This window comes from Myotis nattereri (genome assembly GCF_964212035.1).
Source record: "Myotis nattereri genome assembly, chromosome: 9".
Lineage (NCBI taxonomy): Eukaryota > Metazoa > Chordata > Mammalia > Chiroptera > Vespertilionidae > Myotis > Myotis nattereri.
The window spans coordinates 59,073,423-59,094,087 of NC_138084.1; the positions used below are offsets into that span (position 1 = coordinate 59,073,423).

Consider the following 20,665-nt stretch of genomic DNA (forward strand, 5'->3'; position numbering starts at 1 on the left):
GTAATGGCCGGCAGAAGGGGGGTAGAAGGGGGGGAGTGGACAGACTGAAAACAAGTTCAGTTGAACTGAATTTGCCCCTGGAGCTGTCTTCTTCCCTGATGACCACAGAGTCCAGACTCTTTGAGGAAAGTGTCAGCAAAACTGCTCCCACCGGCAGTGAGTGGGAAATGAGGCAGAAACTGTATTGGTATTTCCCTGGGGATGCTAGACATGACCTCCGCTTTCTACTTGGAGAGAGTATGCATGGCCTTTGGTCATTCCCTTATGAGAGCCATGTCTCATTCTATTATATTCATAGTGAACCCAAACATACCTCCCTATCCTGGAGCATTCTCAGATGATGAAATAAGAGTCTGTTGAGGCATAGGAAGTATTATTAAAGCCTCTTCTGGTTCACATCCCTGATCCATAAACAGGGCTCTCTCGCTTCCATGTCTCACTGTGTGCTCCATAGCGAGGCACCTCCGTTGCACTGGTCCCATTTGAACCTACTGCCTCCGAGCTACTGCTTCCCACGCTAAGCACCTGAGGCGTTTCCTAAGGACAGACAGCAGAGGCGTTGCATGTGAAATTAGCTTCCCATTATAAAAAGGTATCCTATATTTCTGCTTTTCATTTTTACTGTCTATTCTGCTTCTGAAATCCATATATTAAGCTGTACTCTTTCTACCTGCCTACTCAGTGTTTCCTAGCTATTAAAGCAGAGGAGAATAGCAAGGCATATTTCACCACCAGCTGGAACCAAGCAATACATGTCTGGAATTGTGCTTTATGAGAGTCTCCTGAAGAGCAGAATTTGGCGGAAAAATAGAGAGAGAGAGAGCGCCTTGCTCGGTGTGGAGAGGGCCTGGACACCGGCCTCTGCTACCAGGAAAATGAGGTTTGCTGGGCTCATCTATAGAAAGGGTACAATAACATGTGCCCTGCCAATCCAGGATGTGAAAGCGTTCTATACAGTTGTTCCCCTCTCATCCGTGGTTTCACTTTCCAAGGTTTGAGTTACCCACAGTCTACCTCAGTTCAAAAATCTTAAATGGAAAATTCCAGAAATAAACAATGTACAAGTTTAAAATCGGGCACTATTCTGAGTAGCATGACAAAACCTCTTGCCATTCTGCCCTGGACGTGAATCATCTCTTTGTCCAGCGTGTCTACGCCCTTTACGCTCAGGCCTGGTGGTGACGTAGTAGCCACCATCTTGATGAACTAAGCCACTGCCATGGTAGCTCAGTGTTCAGGGAACCCTTATTTTATTTAATAATGGCTCCAAAGTGTTAGAGTAGTGATCTTAGCAATTTGGATATGCCAAAGACAAGCCATAAAGTGCTTTCTTTAACTGAAAAATCATGTATGTGTAGGAAAAACATTATATATATATATATATATATATATATATATATATATATATATATATGTATGTATATATGTATATGTAGGGTTCGGTACTATTTGTGGTTTTAGGCATTTGCTGGGAAGTCTTGGAAAGTATCCCCCTTGGGTAAGGGGAGACTACTACAAACTACAAAATAACTTATAATATTTTTAAGTGTTAAAATTCTGTAGGTAATTTTCAGCTTACAGCCAGTAATTGGAACTAGTTTAAAACCAGAAAGAAGATAACCAAATAGAAAAAAAGGTGGGTGGGTTTTATGCTTTCCCATCAATGATACATGTTTCCTAGTTTAATAGAATTAAATGATGATATAAATGCTTTTAGGAGGCTTTAATTACTTCATTCTTCTTGCAAATAATTTAGAGAGAAAGATGGTGCGATGGGGGAAAAAAACAACACATGGCTTTTACAATAACAAAGACCAGGGCCTGAGATCCTGCTTTGTGACTTACCACGGGAAGACCGAGACCTCTGCTGATTGGGACAGTAGACCAACCCAATAGGTTAACTTCTCTTTCAGTTTTCTAACAGAGTTTGGTAGTAGCTTAGGGTTGTTATAAGGATTAATATAACAAAGTGGGAAAATTCCTGACACAATGCCCAACTCGCAGTGTGCAAAATATTTAATTTCCCATTTAATGTGCAAAACATTTAATTTCCCATGCCTGATTTTCCCCACATTCCCCATAGAGGAGAAAGGGAATGTGAGGCCATGCAGCATGTCCCCTGGTGGAAGAACCATAAACAAGGGGATTCTAAAAATCTAAGCCATCAGGGTGCAAATAGAATAGCTGTTTCTTCTTAAAGAGCCCATTTCTCTCGACCTTCTGTTTTAAATACTTGACAGAGCTCAAAATTGGAAAATATTTTTTATCTTTTAATCTGCATATTCATAGAACTGTTGTGACTGTGGCAGTTGAATAGACTGATAAAAATAATTGGACATCATTCCTTAAATTACTCTTAAGAAAATAAATTTCTTAAAATTCTTTCATTTTCTGTGGGTTTTATTTATTTTTCTTTTTATTATTTTTGTGCAAAATCTTCCTGTTGTTGTTCTGAGTAGCACAGTCCGCTCATGGATATCACTTAGGTGGTGCAACTTCTTAGGGGTGGTTCTCTCTGCTTTGTTTGTTATGCGATGTTTTGTTCATTCTCATTGTGTTGGATTATGCATAAACCTTGATCAGTTTAAAAGTCAGCACCGCAAAAGATGATAATGTCTTGGATGCATTTCTTTAAAATACAATAATTATGAAGTAATTATGTAACCATTAATGAGTAATATTAATTGAAGAAACATTAAAAATGAACATAAATCACACTACCCAGATCATCCTTTCTAAATATAAAAATACGGCTGACATTAGATGTTTAATAATAGAATTATACCTCAATACTATTTTATGATCTTGTTTCTTTCTTAGCATTATATCTTATTACATTTGAAAATACATGTCTTTTTATTAAAAATAATTTTTACTGACTGCATAGTATTTCACTTTATGAATATGCCCAAATTATTTGATTCTCTATTGATAAGCAATTAGTAGCTTTTCAATTTTTTTGTATTTTAAATTGAGCTATAAGTAAATGTATACTTGTATAATTATTTCCCTAGGATAAATGCTTAGAAGATAATTCCAAGTCAAAGCTAAATGCAATTTTTAATTCTTCCAGCATATATTTCTAAATCGACCTTCAGAATGCAAGAAATCTTTCACAAAGGAATTATTCCATCCGTAGTGTATGTGTCAATTTTTAAAAAATCAAACCAGTTGAGATTAAATCCTAGTGATTTTGAATTCCTTGTCATTGTGTAGTAGAAAGGTTTCTACTTTTTTATTGTATTTATGTTTTAGTAAAAAGAGTTTTTAAGTTAAATTTATTGGGGGGACATTGGTTAATAGGATACTATCAGTTTCAAGTGTACATTTCTGTGATATGTTCATTGCATTATGGTAAACAGGTTTTATAATAAAAGTATTAATAGCACTGTTTCATAACAGTTATTTCCTAGGCCTTCTCCCACTTTCCTCTAAGTTAACTTATTTTTCTCTCTCTTCCAGGATGGAAGTATGATGTGATGGATATAGCTATGGGATACTGTGTGGGTACACGGCCTCCTCCTTCTTGCCTCATCCTCCTGCTTCTCAAGCTCTTGGCCACTGTCTCCCAGGGGCTGCCGGGGACCGGGCCCCTGGGCTTCCACTTCACACAGTCTGTCTACAATGCCACAGTGTATGAGAACTCAGCAGCCAGGACCTACGTCAACAGTCAGAGTAGAATGGGCATCACCTTAATTGATCTGTCCTGGGATATCAAATACAGAATAGTATCTGGAGACGAGGAAGGCTTTTTCAAAGCAGAAGAAGTCATCATTGCAGATTTCTGTTTTCTCAGAATAAGAACTAAAGGTGGGAATTCTGCCATATTGAATAGGGAGATTCAGGACAATTATTTATTGATAATAAAAGGTTCTGTCAGAGGGGAGGATTTGGAAGCATGGACCAAAGTGAATATCCAGGTTTTAGATATGAATGATCTGAGACCTTTATTTTCACCCACCACATACTCTGTTACAATAGCAGAAAGCACACCTCTAAGGACTAGTGTCGCCCAGGTGACAGCGACAGATGCGGATATCGGTTCCAACGGGGAGTTCTACTACTACTTTAAAAACAAAGTTGATCTCTTTTCCGTTCACCCCACGAGTGGTGTCATCTCTTTAAGCGGACGATTAAATTATGATGAAAAGAACAGGTATGATCTGGAAATTTTGGCTGTGGACCGAGGGATGAAACTCTATGGAAACAACGGAGTGAGCAGTACTGCAAAGCTTTATGTTCACATTGAACGGATAAATGAACACGCCCCAACTCTCCATGTAGTCACTCATGTTCCTTTCTCGCTGGACAAAGAGCCGACATATGCGGTGGTGACCGTCGATGACCTAGATGAGGGGGCCAATGGGGAGATTGAGTCTGTTTCCATTGTGGCTGGGGATCCTTTAGATCAGTTCTTCCTGACTAAGGAAGGAAAGTGGATACACGAATATAAGATTAAGGAGAGAAAACAGGTTGACTGGGCGAGCTTTCCCTATGGCTACAATCTCACTCTTCAAGCCAAAGACAAGGGTTCGCCGCAGAAATCCTCTGCCATCAAGACAGTCCACATTGCCAACCCCAGGAGAGACACAGCCCCAATTAGATTTGAAAAAGAAATGTACGATGTGAGCATTAGTGAATTTTCCCCTCCTGGTGTTGTGGTTGCTATAGTAAAATTAAGTCCCGAACCGCTGGATGTGGAATACAAATTGTCACCCGGGGAGGATGCACAGTACTTTAAAATTAATCCTCGGTCAGGTCTCATTGTCACAGCACAGCCGCTGAATACCATTAAGAAGGAGGTTTATAAACTGGCGGTGACCAACAAGGAAGGGGATTTAAAAGCACAAGTCACCGTCGGCATAGAAGACGCGAACGACCACACCCCAGAATTTCAGCAGCCACTGTATGATGCTTTTGTGAATGAAAGTGTTCCAGTGGGAACGAGCGTCCTGATGGTTTCAGCTTCTGATAAGGATAAAGGAGAAAATGGGTACATCACCTACAGTATCGCCAGCCTGAATATGTTGCCGTTTGCCATTAACCAGTTTACAGGGGTTATTAGCACAACCGAAGAGCTGGATTTTGAATCCTCTCCAGAAACTTACAGGTTCATTGTCAGAGCCTCTGACTGGGGTTCCCCATATCGCCATGAAAGTGAGGTAAATGTGACTATTCAAATAGGAAACGTCAATGACAACACCCCTCTCTTTGAGAAAGTGGCTTGCCAGGGAGTTCTTTCATATGATTTCCCAGTTGGGGGTCACATCACAGCTGTCTCAGCCATCGATATTGATGAACTTGAACTTGTAAAGTACAAAATCATCTCTGGAAATGAACTTGGTTTCTTTTATTTAAACCCCGACTCTGGTGTTTTACAGCTTAAAAAGTCACTGATGAATTCTGGCATTAAAAATGGTCAGTTTGCCCTCAGGATTACAGCGACCGATGGAGAGAATTTTGCGGATCCCATGTCTGTAAACATTTCAGTCCTACACGGGAAGGTGTCTTCAAAGAGCTTCAGTTGCAGAGAAACTCGTGTGGCTCAAAAGCTGGCAGAGAAACTGCTCATTAAGGCAAAAGCAAATGGGAAACTGAATCTGGAGGATGGATTTCTTGACTTTTATTCAATTAATAGGCAAGGACCACATTTTGACAAGTCATTTCCCTCTGATGTGGCTGTGAAGGAGAATCTGCCAGTTGGTGCTAACATCCTGAAGATTAAAGCCTATGATGCCGACTCTGGCTTCAATGGAAAGGTGCTATTTACAATATCTGATGGCAACACGGATAGTTGCTTTAATATTGATATGGAGACTGGGCAACTTAAAGTCCTTATGCCCATGGATCGAGAGCACACAGACCTCTATCTCCTTAATATCACCATCTATGACTTAGGAAATCCACAGAAATCTTCATGGCGGTTGCTGACCATCAATGTGGAGGATGCTAATGACAATAGCCCAATTTTTCTTCAAGACAGTTACACAGTTAACATTCTTGAAAGTTCAAGTATTGGCACTGAGATTATACAAGTGGAAGCCAGAGACAAAGACCTGGGTTCTAATGGTGAAGTCACTTACTCAGTTTTAACAGATACACAGCAATTTGCCATCAACAGCTCAACTGGAATCGTTTACGTAGCTGATGAATTAGACCGGGAATCCAAAGCGAACTACTCATTAAAAATAGAAGCCAGAGACAAGGCAGAAAGTGGCCAACAGCTCTTTTCAGTTGTCACTCTTAAGGTGTTTCTGGATGATGTCAATGACTGCTCCCCAGCCTTCATTCCCAGCAGCTATAGCGTGAAGGTTCTTGAAGATCTCCCCGTGGGCACTGTCATCGCTTGGCTGGAGACCCACGATCCAGATCTTGGACTGGGGGGTCAAGTGCGCTATTCTTTGGTCAATGACTATAACGGGAGATTTGAAATCGATAAAGCAAGTGGCGCCATTCGCTTGAGCAAAGAGCTGGATTATGAAAAGCAGCAGTTCTACAATCTCACGGTTCGGGCTAAAGACAAAGGGCGGCCTGTCTCTCTGTCATCGGTTTCCTTTGTTGAGGTGGAAGTGGTGGATGTCAATGAAAACCTCCATACCCCCTACTTCCCAGACTTTGCTGTGGTTGGATCTGTAAAAGAAAACTCGCGTATTGGAACAAGTGTGCTGCAGGTGACTGCCCGAGATGAGGACTCCGGGAGGGATGGAGAGATCCAGTACTCCATCAGGGATGGCAGTGGGCTTGGAAGGTTCAATATAGATGACGAGAGTGGTAAGTTTCATATTTTGTGTCAGAAGTGTAAGTTTTGCCTCTCACAAATCGTCAAAATGGAAAAGTAAATGGATATTCTCATACACTATAATAGAATGACAAATGAGGTTGTATTTGGTGTGGAGGTGACACAGTACAAGCTTTTTCTTAGAATACGTTGGTTTAAAAGACCTGCTTATATAGTGACGGTCATTATTTTCAGTGGAGATGTCCTTGTTTTTTGTTCTTATTTAGCACTGTTTCTAGATTATCTCTTGATAAGCATAAGTAATATTCACCTTTGTTGATTGCACTTTTGACTTTCACTAAATTAAGGGCCTTGACAAAGAAAATTACATTTGAATTGGCTTTACATTAGAAGTGTGAAATAGATTTTCAAATGGCTCTTGTGTACTAATCTTTCCCTTTACAGTAATGCTTTGCTGAAGTGATATTAGTAGCTTGGTCTTCATGTTTCAAGGACACATCTGGCCCCTTGAACAATAGCATTTCACCGTATATGCTCCATTAACATATAGAGACCTGCTTTTACAGATGTTTTCATGATAGATTAGAGCAGGTGTGTTGTAGATTTTATTTAGTAAATAAATTTATTTTAAGATTTTATTTTTAAGAATTATTTTTTTATATTTTAGAATATGGGGCAGAATTTACCCAATATTATTATTGCCCCCTACCTATTTAATTACCTTCCATCATAATACAGATATGTATATTTTTTCTATTTTTTGTCATTCTTATTATGTGTCCTTTAAGTGTACATGCGCCTGGGCATGTGCATATATGTATGTGTTCCTTGATTAACACTGTGCATTTTTCTAGTCTACTTTGGATTGAAGACATCTCAAAACAGGGGCTGTGTCTTCTTTATTCTTGTGTAAGTGGTAATATTAGCACTTTACAGTCTTCAGGACATACGTGTCTATATTAAATCATTTTCAACAACACACACAGGGCATTTTGTTCCCAGTAATGATGATGATAATTAAAACAGGGAGTGGGAAGGTCCATTATAGGGATACTAACTGTATATCAATCACACCAGAAAAAGGATTTGATGCAATCTATGAAATATTGGATAGGAATTACAAAATGTGTACCCTCACAAATTTAAACTGTAATTTTTGTGTATACCTGGGCTCTGATTATGGGTGGTGTTAAATGATAAAATTTGTCTTCATAGCCATAATAAAGGAAAAGGTAAATGCCAAGAAAATTGGGTTCTGATTCAGCCACCTACTCTATTTTATTATATATAACTTGCTATATGATTTGGAATATATTTTCACCTTTGACATACAAAATGAGCAAGGCTGGGAAGTAATCTTTATTGAGTGTCTACTCTGTGCTAATACTTTATTACTACTAATAATAATGATTTCTTTGAATACTTACAGTGGGCAGTAAAATATTTGAAGGGCTTTATAATCATGTCTTATTTATTTCTCCCAATAGCCCCATGAGTAGAACTAATAATGAACTCCTGAACTGACATTCAGAGAAGGTATATAACCCAGTCAGGTTTCAAACTTAGCTCTGAGTGCTGCAGTATATTATGCTGTCTGCCATCTAGAGCTGATATGGACTTCCTTGCATGTTCCTACATATATTTGAATTTGGCATTGATCTAAAATCTGTAAGACAATAAAGTGTTGAACAGATTTTAAAGTCCTTAAACCCTGGGCTCATTGGCTGATGACACAGGTCATTAATCACCTTTCTATCTCCCTTAGAGTCCCATTGTTTGTGTGGCTTTCCTGTTAGAGAAGTTTACCTTTAGGACCCAGGTGGATATGGGCAGTTGGGTCAGCAGGAAGGCGTTGGACTGAATCATTAACTACTGCTGGCTAGATGACTACATTAAGCCACATTGAGCTGTTTTATTAGGAAGTTTCATCTTGGTGTAGCCCGATGCAGGGAAGAACAGGAACAGTTTGTTGAAAGTGGCCTAGATTTCCTCTGTTTGTACCATGTTATTTTGTTTTCATCTTGGGTGTTATTTCAGAAAAATGTGTGTATCATTTCCTCTGATGATATCGCTTCCCTTATAATTCTTGACTTCAGAAGTTTGAGGTCCTTTACCTCTCTTGAGAAATCACCTCACTCCTCTGCATTTGTTCTGTTAGATCCTAAAGTACATACAGTGCGCTTTGCCACGGATGATAATAGTGCCAAGTACATTTTGACATTGCTGTGTGACTTAAAAGCTCGTTCTTGGAAACGTTCACTTCTTTGGGTTAAAGAGAAGCTACGGGAGTCATGTCTGCTCACATGCCCACAAGAGGACATAGATGGATCTCTCCTAATACAGTGCTCTTTTGGGGGTATTCATTACATATGTTTCTGACTTACTTTCCCAGAGGATTTTTAATATTTAAAACTATAGTGGCATTGTCCTTTTCCACTTTTCATTTGGCTTCCTTCTCTTCGAAAGTAAAACTATGCTTTTCTCTATATGATAGAAAAAAAGTTGGGGCTTGATGTTGAAGTTTTTAATGAAGGTTAGAATTTCCATATAATAATATTCTTACTCATCTTACTTCCTCCCCTCTCACCTCTTATAGATTTTAATAGCTGAGCCCAAGACGTTGATGAGGAATGCTTGCCTGGACTTGTGTTAGGGAGATGTTAGGGTTAAGAAGTTTGGCAAATGTACACCCAACAAGAGAGACATCATCACCATGGTGCTGTTGGGTTTGCACTTCTGTTGAATGATCCATAAGCTCTTGGTTTCCCAGTGTTAAAAATCATGGCTTGAGCTGCTGGCAGAGTGAACAGCTATTTAGCCCTGCAGCTGTTACTGAGACTGTAGTTCAGACTCCGTTGTCTCCATTTGACCCTTGGGCATAGAATGGCCTAAACTTGTTTGGATTTTTGTCTTTCAAGAACCTTGAAGTCAGCTGCCAAAGGTTACTTAATAGCTCACATTGTCTAGTGGGTCTCAAATTTAGGAGTGCACATGAATCAGCTACAGAGTTTGTTAACCATGCAGATTCCCAGGGCCAAGTCCCAAAGATGCCGATTCAGTAGGTCTGGGCTAGGAGCCCAGGATTCTTCATTCAGGCACTCCAAGCATTCCCTTTGCGTGTGGTTCGGAAACACTACGCTAAATTCACTTGGCCTCTTCAGAGAGTGTCTACCAGGTTATATCTTTCCTGTAGAGCCTTTTTCCTTATTCTTTTGAAAGGCAGGGAATTGAGCTCCTATTTTAGATAAATTTCCTTATTAGTTGAGTGTTACAATCCAGATAAATCTTCTATCATTTATTAGCAATGATAGTTTCCTGAATGCCTTCCCAATGGATCAAAAATCTATTTCTGTGCCTCAGTAATTGCATGCTCCTGTTTTGTGAAACTGCATGTGCTGGGATTAGTTGATCCATTTAGTTATTTTATGTTCTCCACGTTTCTGGAACTCAGTGAACAAAACCATACCTTTGCAGTTCTTTACCACTCACAGGCATTTAATAAATGTTTAATAATGTTCACAATAAATGGATTAGCTGTGGGGCCCAACCACAGTGGATTTGATCACAATTTAAATTACTAGTCTGGAAGACTCAATGTAATCATTGTTTCCTTCACTAAGAATGCATTCTTACTCTTTGATGCAACAGGAATTCATATTCTTTAATGTTTAGGTTTTAGATGGCTTAGAAAGCACACATTATCTATTTTAAACTGTTATTTTCTACTAGATTCTTTTGCAAGCTGTAAACTTAAGCAATGATTTCACCATTTTTATTTACTTAAGATTAAAGAAATGCTTAATTAAGATAAATAATTTCTAGTTTAGGACATTAATCATTTATAATTGGGAAGATATTTTTGCCATCCAGTATTGCTAATTATATTATTTTTTTCATTTATCAAGTATCTATTATATGCCAGGCACTGTGCTAGGTGCTTTATGGACACTGTTTATAATTGTCATAGTAGGTCAGCAAGGTCAAGTTTAATGATGCTTGCCCAGTTAAGGTCATGCACCTGGACGTTATCTGAGCTGGGATTGGAACTCCAGAAATGGGCACCAAATGTCATTTTAGTCACTCTCTTTCCACTCCAGCATGCCGTAATAACCTTTATAAACATCCACTGGTCACATTTTTCTGTATCATGATGGCTACATAACAACCAGTCACAAAATTTCAGTGGCTTATCGACACAGACTTTTTTCCCTTGCTCTGAGACTGGGGAACAGTTGAAGCAGCACTGTGGCAGGCTGTGGATTGAGTGTATGTTCCACATGTCTTCCCGTTGCAGGATGCAGGCCGAAGGACTGCACAGCTATCTGGGATGTGATGTTCTCAAAGGGGAGGTCAGACATGCGACAGGGCTGCTGAAACCTGCAGTGCCTCTTAAAGCCTCTGCTCAGAAAGGGCTCACATCCTATTAGCCAGAGCAGGTCCTTAGGGGTAAGCTCAGTGTTGAGGTGGGGCAGTGAAGAATATTTCTATAGAGGGAGGGAGGGAAGAGGAATGAATACTTACTGAATAATAATACAGCCTGACATAGCCTCTGACAACTCTCATTATGGTCGTTATAACCTAAAATTAATTGGGTGCTAGCTACCTATGTGTAAGGCCCTGGGCCAACCACTAGAGACACATACAGCTACAAGTGTAATGCCTGGGCCTTCCAGGCCAGGAAGTTTCCCAGTCTGTCTGAGAGGCCAGAATGCAGCTGCAGGTGACGGTGCTGGTGGCGATGGCAGCAGTGGTTAACTGTGACAAGTTCTGTCCAAATGCTTTATACAGATGGTCTCATTCAATTGTCTCATAAGGTAGGGACGGTTGTGTTCTTATTTTTACACATCTGGTATTTTAAAAGGGAAAACATGCACTCACATTGACCTTTCTTTATATTGAGGTTCTAGACAGCACTTTCCCAGCTTCTGTGAGCCTAGAATGCTTTCTTTATTGGGAATGTTTTGATAGAATCAGCAGAGACTTAAGTCTAATGAGCACTTTGGTTCAAACAGACACCTGTAATAAGTTTCTCACAGTCATTAAGCACTGTGAAACTAACGACTCCTTTTGTGTGCAGACCATTCCAGCAATAACTACAGCTTTATGGTTGTGTTTAGTATCTGTGCTAGCTTTCTCCTTTTCGCCACTCGAGATTCGCTCTCCACCCTCCTTTCTGCTTCGTGTCCAGGAAGGAGCCTGAGCTCATCGGCCGGTGGGCTCCTTTGCTCCCTGACATCATCTGTTGGTTCTGCCGGTGGGAACATGGAGAGGATGAAAGAGAGTTTGTTCAGGCTATTTCTCCCTTTGACTCATTCCACACTGGTTACTGTGGACTGGCTGCCCCCCCCCCCCCCCTCTATCGATGGGTAGAAAGAGCTCCCTATTGTTATCAACTCTGGAGCACAGCATCTGTTTTTTAATTATGATTCCTTTTTTCTACACCCTGCCCACACCTTTGTAAACAGCCTATTTGTTCAATGTTTCTCTCAATTACCCAGTTTGAGTGTACCATCTGTTTTCTGACGGGACCCTGGCGGATGAAATATGTTTTGTATGTAAATACCCTAAAACAAATTTTAAGTTTAAAAGCATTTCTAAAGCTGATGTGGTCTAGCAACTCCTACTAATTCCAGTCCCTATGATGCTGCTCTGTGTGTTAGCACATTCCACTGGAGACCTGGAGAAACAACAGAATAAGACTTACTTAGTACTTTCATTTCACAAGGGAAGAAGGTGAACCAGAGGGCTTTGCTTCCCCATCTAGTTTATGCGTTCCCCATCTTCTCTACTTTGAAAAGAAAATGCTTTGCTGAGGACTCTGATCCATCAGGCATAGGAAAAGGTGGAGCAGCCGGATGGACGGTGTGGTATCAGAATCTCTCAGGCTCCCACATGTTGAGATGCGGTTCTTTGATCTGCTACAGGGAGAAGATTCATTTCAACTGGTGGCTGGGGAGAAATTCAGACATAAAACTGAGCAGCCTTTATTTAGTTAGTTTAACTGAAGTACTGGTTTCTGTGTGCCAGTGCTGAGTCTAATACCCAGTCTGTAGTCTGTAGTTATCAGCTAGTTAAGAGTGAGTGAATGAAAAACAAGGAAGGGAAAATGTGAATTAGAAATATGAGGAGCTTTTCGTCATAGCAGGATCCGTTAGTCCCAGCCCAGACATTTAAAGTGTTGGGTAATTCCCATAGTAGCATGATCTTGCATAATCCTATATTATAAAAGGGCAATATGCAAATTGACACTAACAGCAGAATGACCAGAGCAACTGCTCAACAAGTCACTATGAGGTACACTGTCCACCTCTTGGTCCCTTTCCCCCACTGGCAGGCACCTATCATCCAATGGCAAATGGGGAACGAGGGTTGGGTGGTGTGGCACGCGGGTGGTACCAGGCCAAGGCCCCTGCCCCAACAGTCGCCCCACACCAAGGGCAACCCACAGCAGGGGAGGGGCTTGCGAGTGGGTGGGAAAGGCTGACCTCTTGGTTCCTCCTTCCGGCCAGCAGGCTCCGATCACCCAATGACGAACGGGGAACCACCAGGGGTGGGTGGCGGTGGGGCCGGGCCCGGTTGGGGGCAGCCAGGGAAGATGACCCTGATCACTCGCCAGGCCTAGGGATTGTACTCACACATGAATTTTGTGCACCAGGCCTCTAGTGTAATAATAATAATAATAATAATAATAATAATAATAAGCTTCCTTTTCCTTCTATTCAGAGGCACTGGAAGTCATATTTTATCTTATGGCGATTCTTCATCTTTCCAACTTCTTTTCCTCCAATTTGCTTATTAACTTCTCCTTGACAAGTAAAGCAGGTGTTATTTGGTGGCTTTGGTGCAATTCATGACAATCCCAGAGTAAATGCATTCCCCATCCTCATTCTTTGTTTGAGGTGATATTTTTACCTCCACCCGTCTAAGTCAAAAGAGATTCAATGACTTTTGTCCCACGTTCACCCTTAAAATTTGCCCTTAGGACCAGAGCAAGCAAAGGAGAGAAATGAAGTTATGGTCAACTGAGAAACATTTCTTAGGTCTGGATTTTTAATCTAAGGCCTAGACTTTTTGAACATAATTATTTGAGAGAAAAATAATGAGTCCCAGCAGAGCCTTGAACACTCCACAACACTCAGATGAACTTAGTGGTTGTCATGTAAGCCAGGTGGGAGAAAGGATTGGAAGCTTCTGGAAAGTAATGAACAGCATGTTTTTATTACTCTTTTCAGCAGGTGCCTTCTTCTTGACCTTTCCTTAACTGTTGGCTGAAGGCAATTTAGGTTTTAATAGAGGACTGTTGGTTCAAATCTGTAATTATGTCTGCATCATGTAGCAAGTTCGAGCTGCTATTGTCCCTGTGTAACTAGTAAGTGATAAAAATAATGACCACCATAAAGAGGAAATTTAAATAGGGTGGCAAACCAACAAGCTGGAAACTCCTGTGGTCTTTTCTCTGAAATTGGACTTTCTTTTATTAATGTAATGGAAATTTTTAATGGCTTACCTGGTCCTTCACGTCACGGTCGTTATTTCTTCAGTGCCAAGTGAAACTGGATTGTTTTTATTTCTTCAGTTAACAGGAATGAAATTCAGGGGTCTAATAAGCAGAGGGTACAAAACCTACCAACTGATTACTTCACATACTAGTGGTTCTTAGAATGTGTGGGATAAATGTGTTGACTCTGGATAGCTCGCGTCTCATTTCAGTCTTCTAAAAATATTTTTTGCAAGTGTTTTGAAGATACTTTTATTTATCATTACATTTGGAAGAATTACAGAGCTCGATAAATATTTCTGTGATGCCACTACATTCACAATGTCTCATTGAAAAAAAAAAAGAAAATTAAAGTGGGCTGTAGTCTGTATTTTTAGCTTGCCAGTTTTTATGAAAGCACATCTTATCAACACACAGAATCTACACAGAGTTGTGTGTAGCATTCAGTTCAATTTATATTAAATTCTGGGCACCGGTCAATGAATTATTGAATATAATAGGGCTCTCCAGATTTTCCTGTTGGACATTGGAGGATTTAGTGGCTCCTCTAAGGCCAGTCTTTGTAATTAAACTCACAGATTTTCATTTGCATAACATAGGTAATATTCTAGTTGCTTTTAGAAAGCAGTATGCTGCTGAGAATAATAGTTAGAAAAACATTGAATATGAAATGTCTTGGGTCAAAAAGTGAATGTATGTTGAAGGAATTAAGCTAGAAATTTGAGGTACACACATACACACACACACACACACACACACACACACACACACACACGATATTATGGTAAAAACATAAAGGCGTTGTGCTTTACCCCAAAATCTATAACATAGAGCTTCTACCATTTTTGTAGGTTTTTCTCCACCTGATTCTATTAAAGTCCCCTTCCCTCCCACCCTCCTTTCTACTCTTTCTGACTGGCAATGGGAAAAAATATTAATGGGTGAGGATTAACCAAAAAACAAAGAAAAATAAAATTTAAAAATAGAAAAGTACAGAAAGATTATTTTTTTTCCTCCAGTGTTATTGATTTAAATTTGTGTTTTATTATTGATAGTTTAGAAATGCTTTTCCTTTGGTGACACAAGTACTAGTCCTTCGTTTCCATGCTATAGTGGTATGTGTCTCAGTGTAGTATGTAGTAGGCATGTTTTTGGAATCATTTCTACATTGGGATAACTAACAACAATTTGACTGTACATGGAATTGATGGTGAACCACATAAACATATGCCACTAACTTCAAACTAAATGTATCCTCAACTCAATTCTCCTTTGAATAGATGGTCCAGATGCCTGCAGCCACTCTACCTGATGATGGGAAATGTCACTGGAGGGGAAAAAAGGAAAAAAAAAATTAAGTTATTGTTGTTAAAATATACTACTTTTGCAAAAATGTTTAACCATGAGATATATTGCCAGGGTCCTACATAGGGCTTGTAAGCTTCAACTTTGACACTTCCTGTTAAATCTGCATCTGCCTGCCTAGCAATGTCAGTACATGAACACTTTTCGAAAGAAGTAAGTCTTCAAGATCATCACGGAAGAATGACTATGCTTGGCCAGGCCACAAAGACTGGTCCTGATTTGAAAATCTGTGACAGCTAGACCAGATTTAATGTTTCTGTCACTCTCATGTATTATTAAACCAGCAGACAAACCTGTGTGAAGGACATAAATTCAAGGTGACATGTGAGTGGATCTGGCCCCCAGGTGTCTCCAAGGAGGTGTCCTGGAAATTCTGTTGCCAACTGTACTGGACGTGTGAGAAAATCTCTAAGTTTAAGAAATACAGTCGCGAGCTCTGTCCTTTCAGAGCAGATGGCTGGTGAGAGAATGACATTGTTCAGTGGGCCCACTCTTTTTTATGACACCTACTTGGCAGTTCACTACTGAGGATACATCTGGACCTGGAAGCAGATACAAGGGCCTTTGAGAGGTGTGTTAATGACGGTCACAGAGTTCTTTCCCTTAGACTCATCATCTGTATCCTAAAACCTGACTTGGGGGTTTTCCCACAAACCACATGGGTATCACTGAACCATAGTTTCCATATTACTATCAAATTTTATTATAGATCATCTAATGTATTACTATTATAATGTACATAGCAGTAGCACATCTCACGATCAATAATTTTAATATCCTTGGGCTGCTGGGATTCGTAGGATGTTTCTGATTTCCTTGACTCTACCTTTGTTAAAACCCTGTGGTTACTAAAAATAAACATTGACTTTCAGTCAACTTCCAAATGGAATTATATACTTGGGATATCATATTATACTTGAACCAGTATGAGGCCCTGAGATCCTGAATGAAGCTTGGTGATGGAGAGTAAGTTAGTCTTAAGTATGTGGATGCCCTGCTCTTGTGCATGATATTGCCCATCTTTCCCCAAACCTGGCTGGAGTTAGACATTTCTCACACCATGAGGATATTTCTAAAGGAATATTTACTACATGGTTAAACTGAATGAGCCTTAAAATGAAAAAGAGTAGTTAAATTATGAATACCAGTTTCATAAAGCATTGTTCTAGTTGCTGAAAGTGCAGGTGTAGTCTTTTTCTGCCTGTCTGGTAGTTTTATCGTAGAGGGAAAATACTCAGAATCATACTAGGTGAGAGTTCCCTTTATAGTCCCTAAATTTCTGTGTTTCAATCAAGGGTGTTGATACTAAGTCAGAATTCTATATTCCACAGTCACACAGCATGATTCAAAAATGTGTAGTAATAAGTTAATTGAGAACTTGGGAGCCCATCACTTCATCACCGCACAGCTTAGCTGATCATTATAATGAAAACTCCCACCCCTTGTCGAGGCTCTCCTTCCTTGGAAAACAGACCTGAGGCAAACGTTACAATACATGCTCATGTTTTATTGAGGCTGTGGATTCCAGTGGAGCACGGGCGAGAGGAAAAAGCAAGCCAGGTTGGAAAGAAGGGAGACCAAACATAAAGTGGAGTGTTATCGAATTGCCCATAGCTTCAACTTCTTTCTCAGTCACTGTATGTCTCCGGGGAGGCTGAATGAGGCCTAGAGTTGAAGAGGAGGGCAAGCAGTTTTCCTCTTAACTCTTTCCCATTTTTTACCTCTTCTGGGTAAGATCTGCCACCCACGACATGAACTTCCCAGCTCTTTTGGATTGTGTTGCTGTGCCTGGGCAACTTATGTGGAATCCAGGACCTTGTGATTAATGTACAGTCTGACCATTATTCATTCATTACACTGTCTCCTGTCAGCTGTGGGGGAGCTCCTTTTTCTGTTGTAGCAGCAAGAGCTCCTGTTAGGAAGCTGGTGAATAGTTGAGGCCCAGGAAGTGGTGGAGCAGGTTGGGATGAGTGGATGTTGATTGTGCAAACTGACCCTGGGCAAAGACTTGCAGTGTATTGGGGAAATATTTCTCCTCAAAACAAAGGAAACATCACCCATAAAATTGTGATGGGGACTTGGGCAGATGCTCAACTACTTTTTCAGAAAACTCAACTACACAAAACAACACGTTTTCTAAAGGCACTTATTGGTCAAGGTGATATGATTCCTGTTTCTCCAGACCCTGGATTGCTTAGTACTACAAGGGAAGCAATGTCAGCATTTCTTATTCTGTGACTGATGTGGGCAAAGTCATACCATTGTACCTCTCCATTCTTAGAAGCATCTGACACAGTGTACTATTTTATCAAATGTGTGTGTACAAATTTATGGGCTAGAAATGCAGAGGGAGATAGAAGAGGACCTAGAGGTTGAGGATTTTGTGAGAGTTTTGTCTGTTAAACTTAGTGTCCCATCTTCATTTCTTGTCACTGTATCCTCATTGTCATTGTCTGCATTGTCAGCACCATCACCTGTATCATGTAGGAAGATGAAACTTGTTGAGATGAAGTGGCTTTTTCACAGATCCCATGGTCATTGGTACAACTGAGCTTTGAACCCAGGACATTTAAGCCTGGGCACTGTTTTGCTCCAAGATGTCTTGATGATTCAAAACATGCTTTTTAAAAAATGTCTTAGGTTGTCATTATTAACTGTATTTATTACTGAGATGAGTTACTGACTTGGCTGTAAGCAGGCATCACCTTTGACAAGAATCGCTGATGCCTGAGTTGACTGTGGTGCACTTAGGAAGTCTTTTAGTGATCCTACCCTTCATGCTATTTTGCTACTTAGTATTTCACATTCTGTTCTTTACTGACCTGAAAACATCACACATAACATTTGAAGCACAGATGAAAGCACATTTTGTTAATCACAATTCTTCAGATTTTAGTCACAGAACTCTTTAAATTAAATCATGAGCATATGCAAACATTCTTTTCCCAAAGTGGCTTTCTACTCTGCAATTATTATGTTGTTTTGGGTAAGACAAAACCAACATTAAGACACTAGACATTAAACCGAGAATCAGTATCATCCTATATAATAAAGAGCTAATATGCTAATTAGACCAGACTTTGGAATGACCTTCTGGATCGACCTTTCAGAACGACCAGTGGGCGGAGGGTGGGGCCAGTGAGCCTGTGCCGCCAGGCCAGCCATGGCGGTCCCGGTGCCTCCCCTTCCACAGAGATGGCTGTAGAGGTGGTAAGAGAGGGGGCAGTGTGGTCCCAGCGCCTCCACAGAGGTGGAACAGGGCGTGACCACAGCACCTCAACCTCCCACAGCCCCTTCCCAGGCCACCCTGGCCCCTGATCGCCCCCCCCCCGCCCCCATCAGTGGGCAGGGGGTGGGGCCAGTGCTAAGGAGCAGGGAGCTCAGCTTCTGGTTGAGCAGCGCTCCCCTCCTCCCCCTTGGCAGGGAGGTAAGGAGCAGGGGTCCTGGACTGTGAGAGCCCCAGGGTGCGAGAGGGGTATATGAGTGCCAGGATCGGGCCCTCTGGGGATTGGACCTAAGCTGGCAGGCAGGCATCCCTCGAGGGGTCCCAGACTGCGAGAGGGCAAAGGCCGGGCTGAGGGGACCCCCCACCCAGTGCATGAATTTTGTACACCGGGTCTCTAGTGGTTATTATAAAATACTAGGGAGCTAAGAAGAACATGAACAGCACAACCCCTCCCCTATCACTCCTGACAGTGCCTGTTATACAAAGTGATGTCCCTGGTACTCCAGCTTCCCTGGGTGTACACTGGAGCATTGACAATTCTCTGCTGGGGTTGACTGTTTAGACCCCGTACTTTAGCTAGGGGTAGATGGGAAAGAGAGGCTCTGCATTCTTTTGTTCTGATCAAACCAATGCAGTTTCTCCAACTTGTAAGGTCAAATTTCCAGCCCTTTGGTAAAATTAAATTATCTGCTTTGTCTAGGACCAGTTTTAGTTTCAGGCAGACAGAGCTGCATTGGGAAAGCAACCCATGTGGGGAACAGGAACATGCAGTCCGCTCTCAGGCAATAATTAATCATTCTGGGGCCTCCAGTGCTCATTTAACATGCAGAGCTCCATACCCAGGTATGCGTGGATGGCTTGTCACTCTCAAGATTCCTCTCTCTTGCAGGGGAATATTTCCGAGTAGGTGCATGGGATTATTAATGAAGATGTTGGAAACAGCAAACCTGCTGTGTTTTGACTTCTAACCAGAAGCTGAATAAAGATCAGATGTTCTCTGTCCTTCTAAAATGGATCCTAGAATCTCTCACTTTAGATAATGAGTGTGTTTTTCTTCCCTTGGGTGTTTGTTGTTACTGTTTTTTGTCTTTCAGTGTTTTTGAGTTGCTCTGATTGGGGAAAACTTGAACAGACATGTGAACCTTAAGTAATTGTACTGAGAAATACAGAAAATATTGAGCAAGAGGCTATAAGTAAGCAAATATATCCTAAGAGCTCACAGGTGAAAATTGCTTTTTATTTAATGAGTCATTTTTATTGGAAGGTAATGATCATGTCCAGGCGATAAATACACTGTAATTTCCCTTCAGTAGATATTAAGAAGATGGCTTTCAATTGGAAATAGATTCAGAGCTTCAGAATATTGAGGTACAAATTTCAAACTGTGCATCCTGTATGTATATGAATATGAAGAAATGAGTGAAACCCAGCAAGAGCTCATGTGTAGGAACAAATGTTTATGACCATCATCTGTACACCATTGCATATAGCAACATGGAGAATATATAACAGTATATTGGTAAAACGTTTGATAGTATTGCTGCATTTATCATTTTTGTTAATCCTCACCTGCGGATATTTTTTTTCCCATTGAGTGGAAGGGAGGGAGGGTGGGAGAAGGAGAGAGAGAGAGAGAGAGAGAGAGAGAGAGAGAGAGAGAGAGAGATCGAGATCATGTAAATGAGACACATGATTGGTTGCCTCCTGAATGCAACCCAGGTACATGCCCTTGACCAGGAATTGAACCTGTGACCCTTCAGTGCTTGGGCTGACACTCTAACCACTGAGATACACTGGTCAGGGCTACATTTGTCATTTTATTGTTATAGGTAATCTG

At 40.7% G+C, this 20,665-nt stretch overlaps 1 protein-coding gene across 2 annotated transcripts in view; it reads left to right on the forward strand.

Annotated features, from left to right (window-relative positions):
* FAT3 (FAT atypical cadherin 3) overlaps nt 1–20,665 on the forward strand; it is a 663,604-nt gene that overhangs the window by 139,364 nt on the left and 503,575 nt on the right. Inside the window, exon 2 of one of the 2 annotated variants that reach the window (XM_081099132.1) lies at nt 3,463–6,771. In XM_081099132.1, the coding sequence (XP_080955258.1) occupies nt 3,480–6,771 (3,292 nt within the window). In that variant the 5' untranslated portion in view covers nt 3,463–3,479. Of the gene's footprint in view, nt 1–3,462; nt 6,772–20,665 lie in introns of those variants that run through there. The other variant, XM_081099133.1, reaches the window with a different exon arrangement.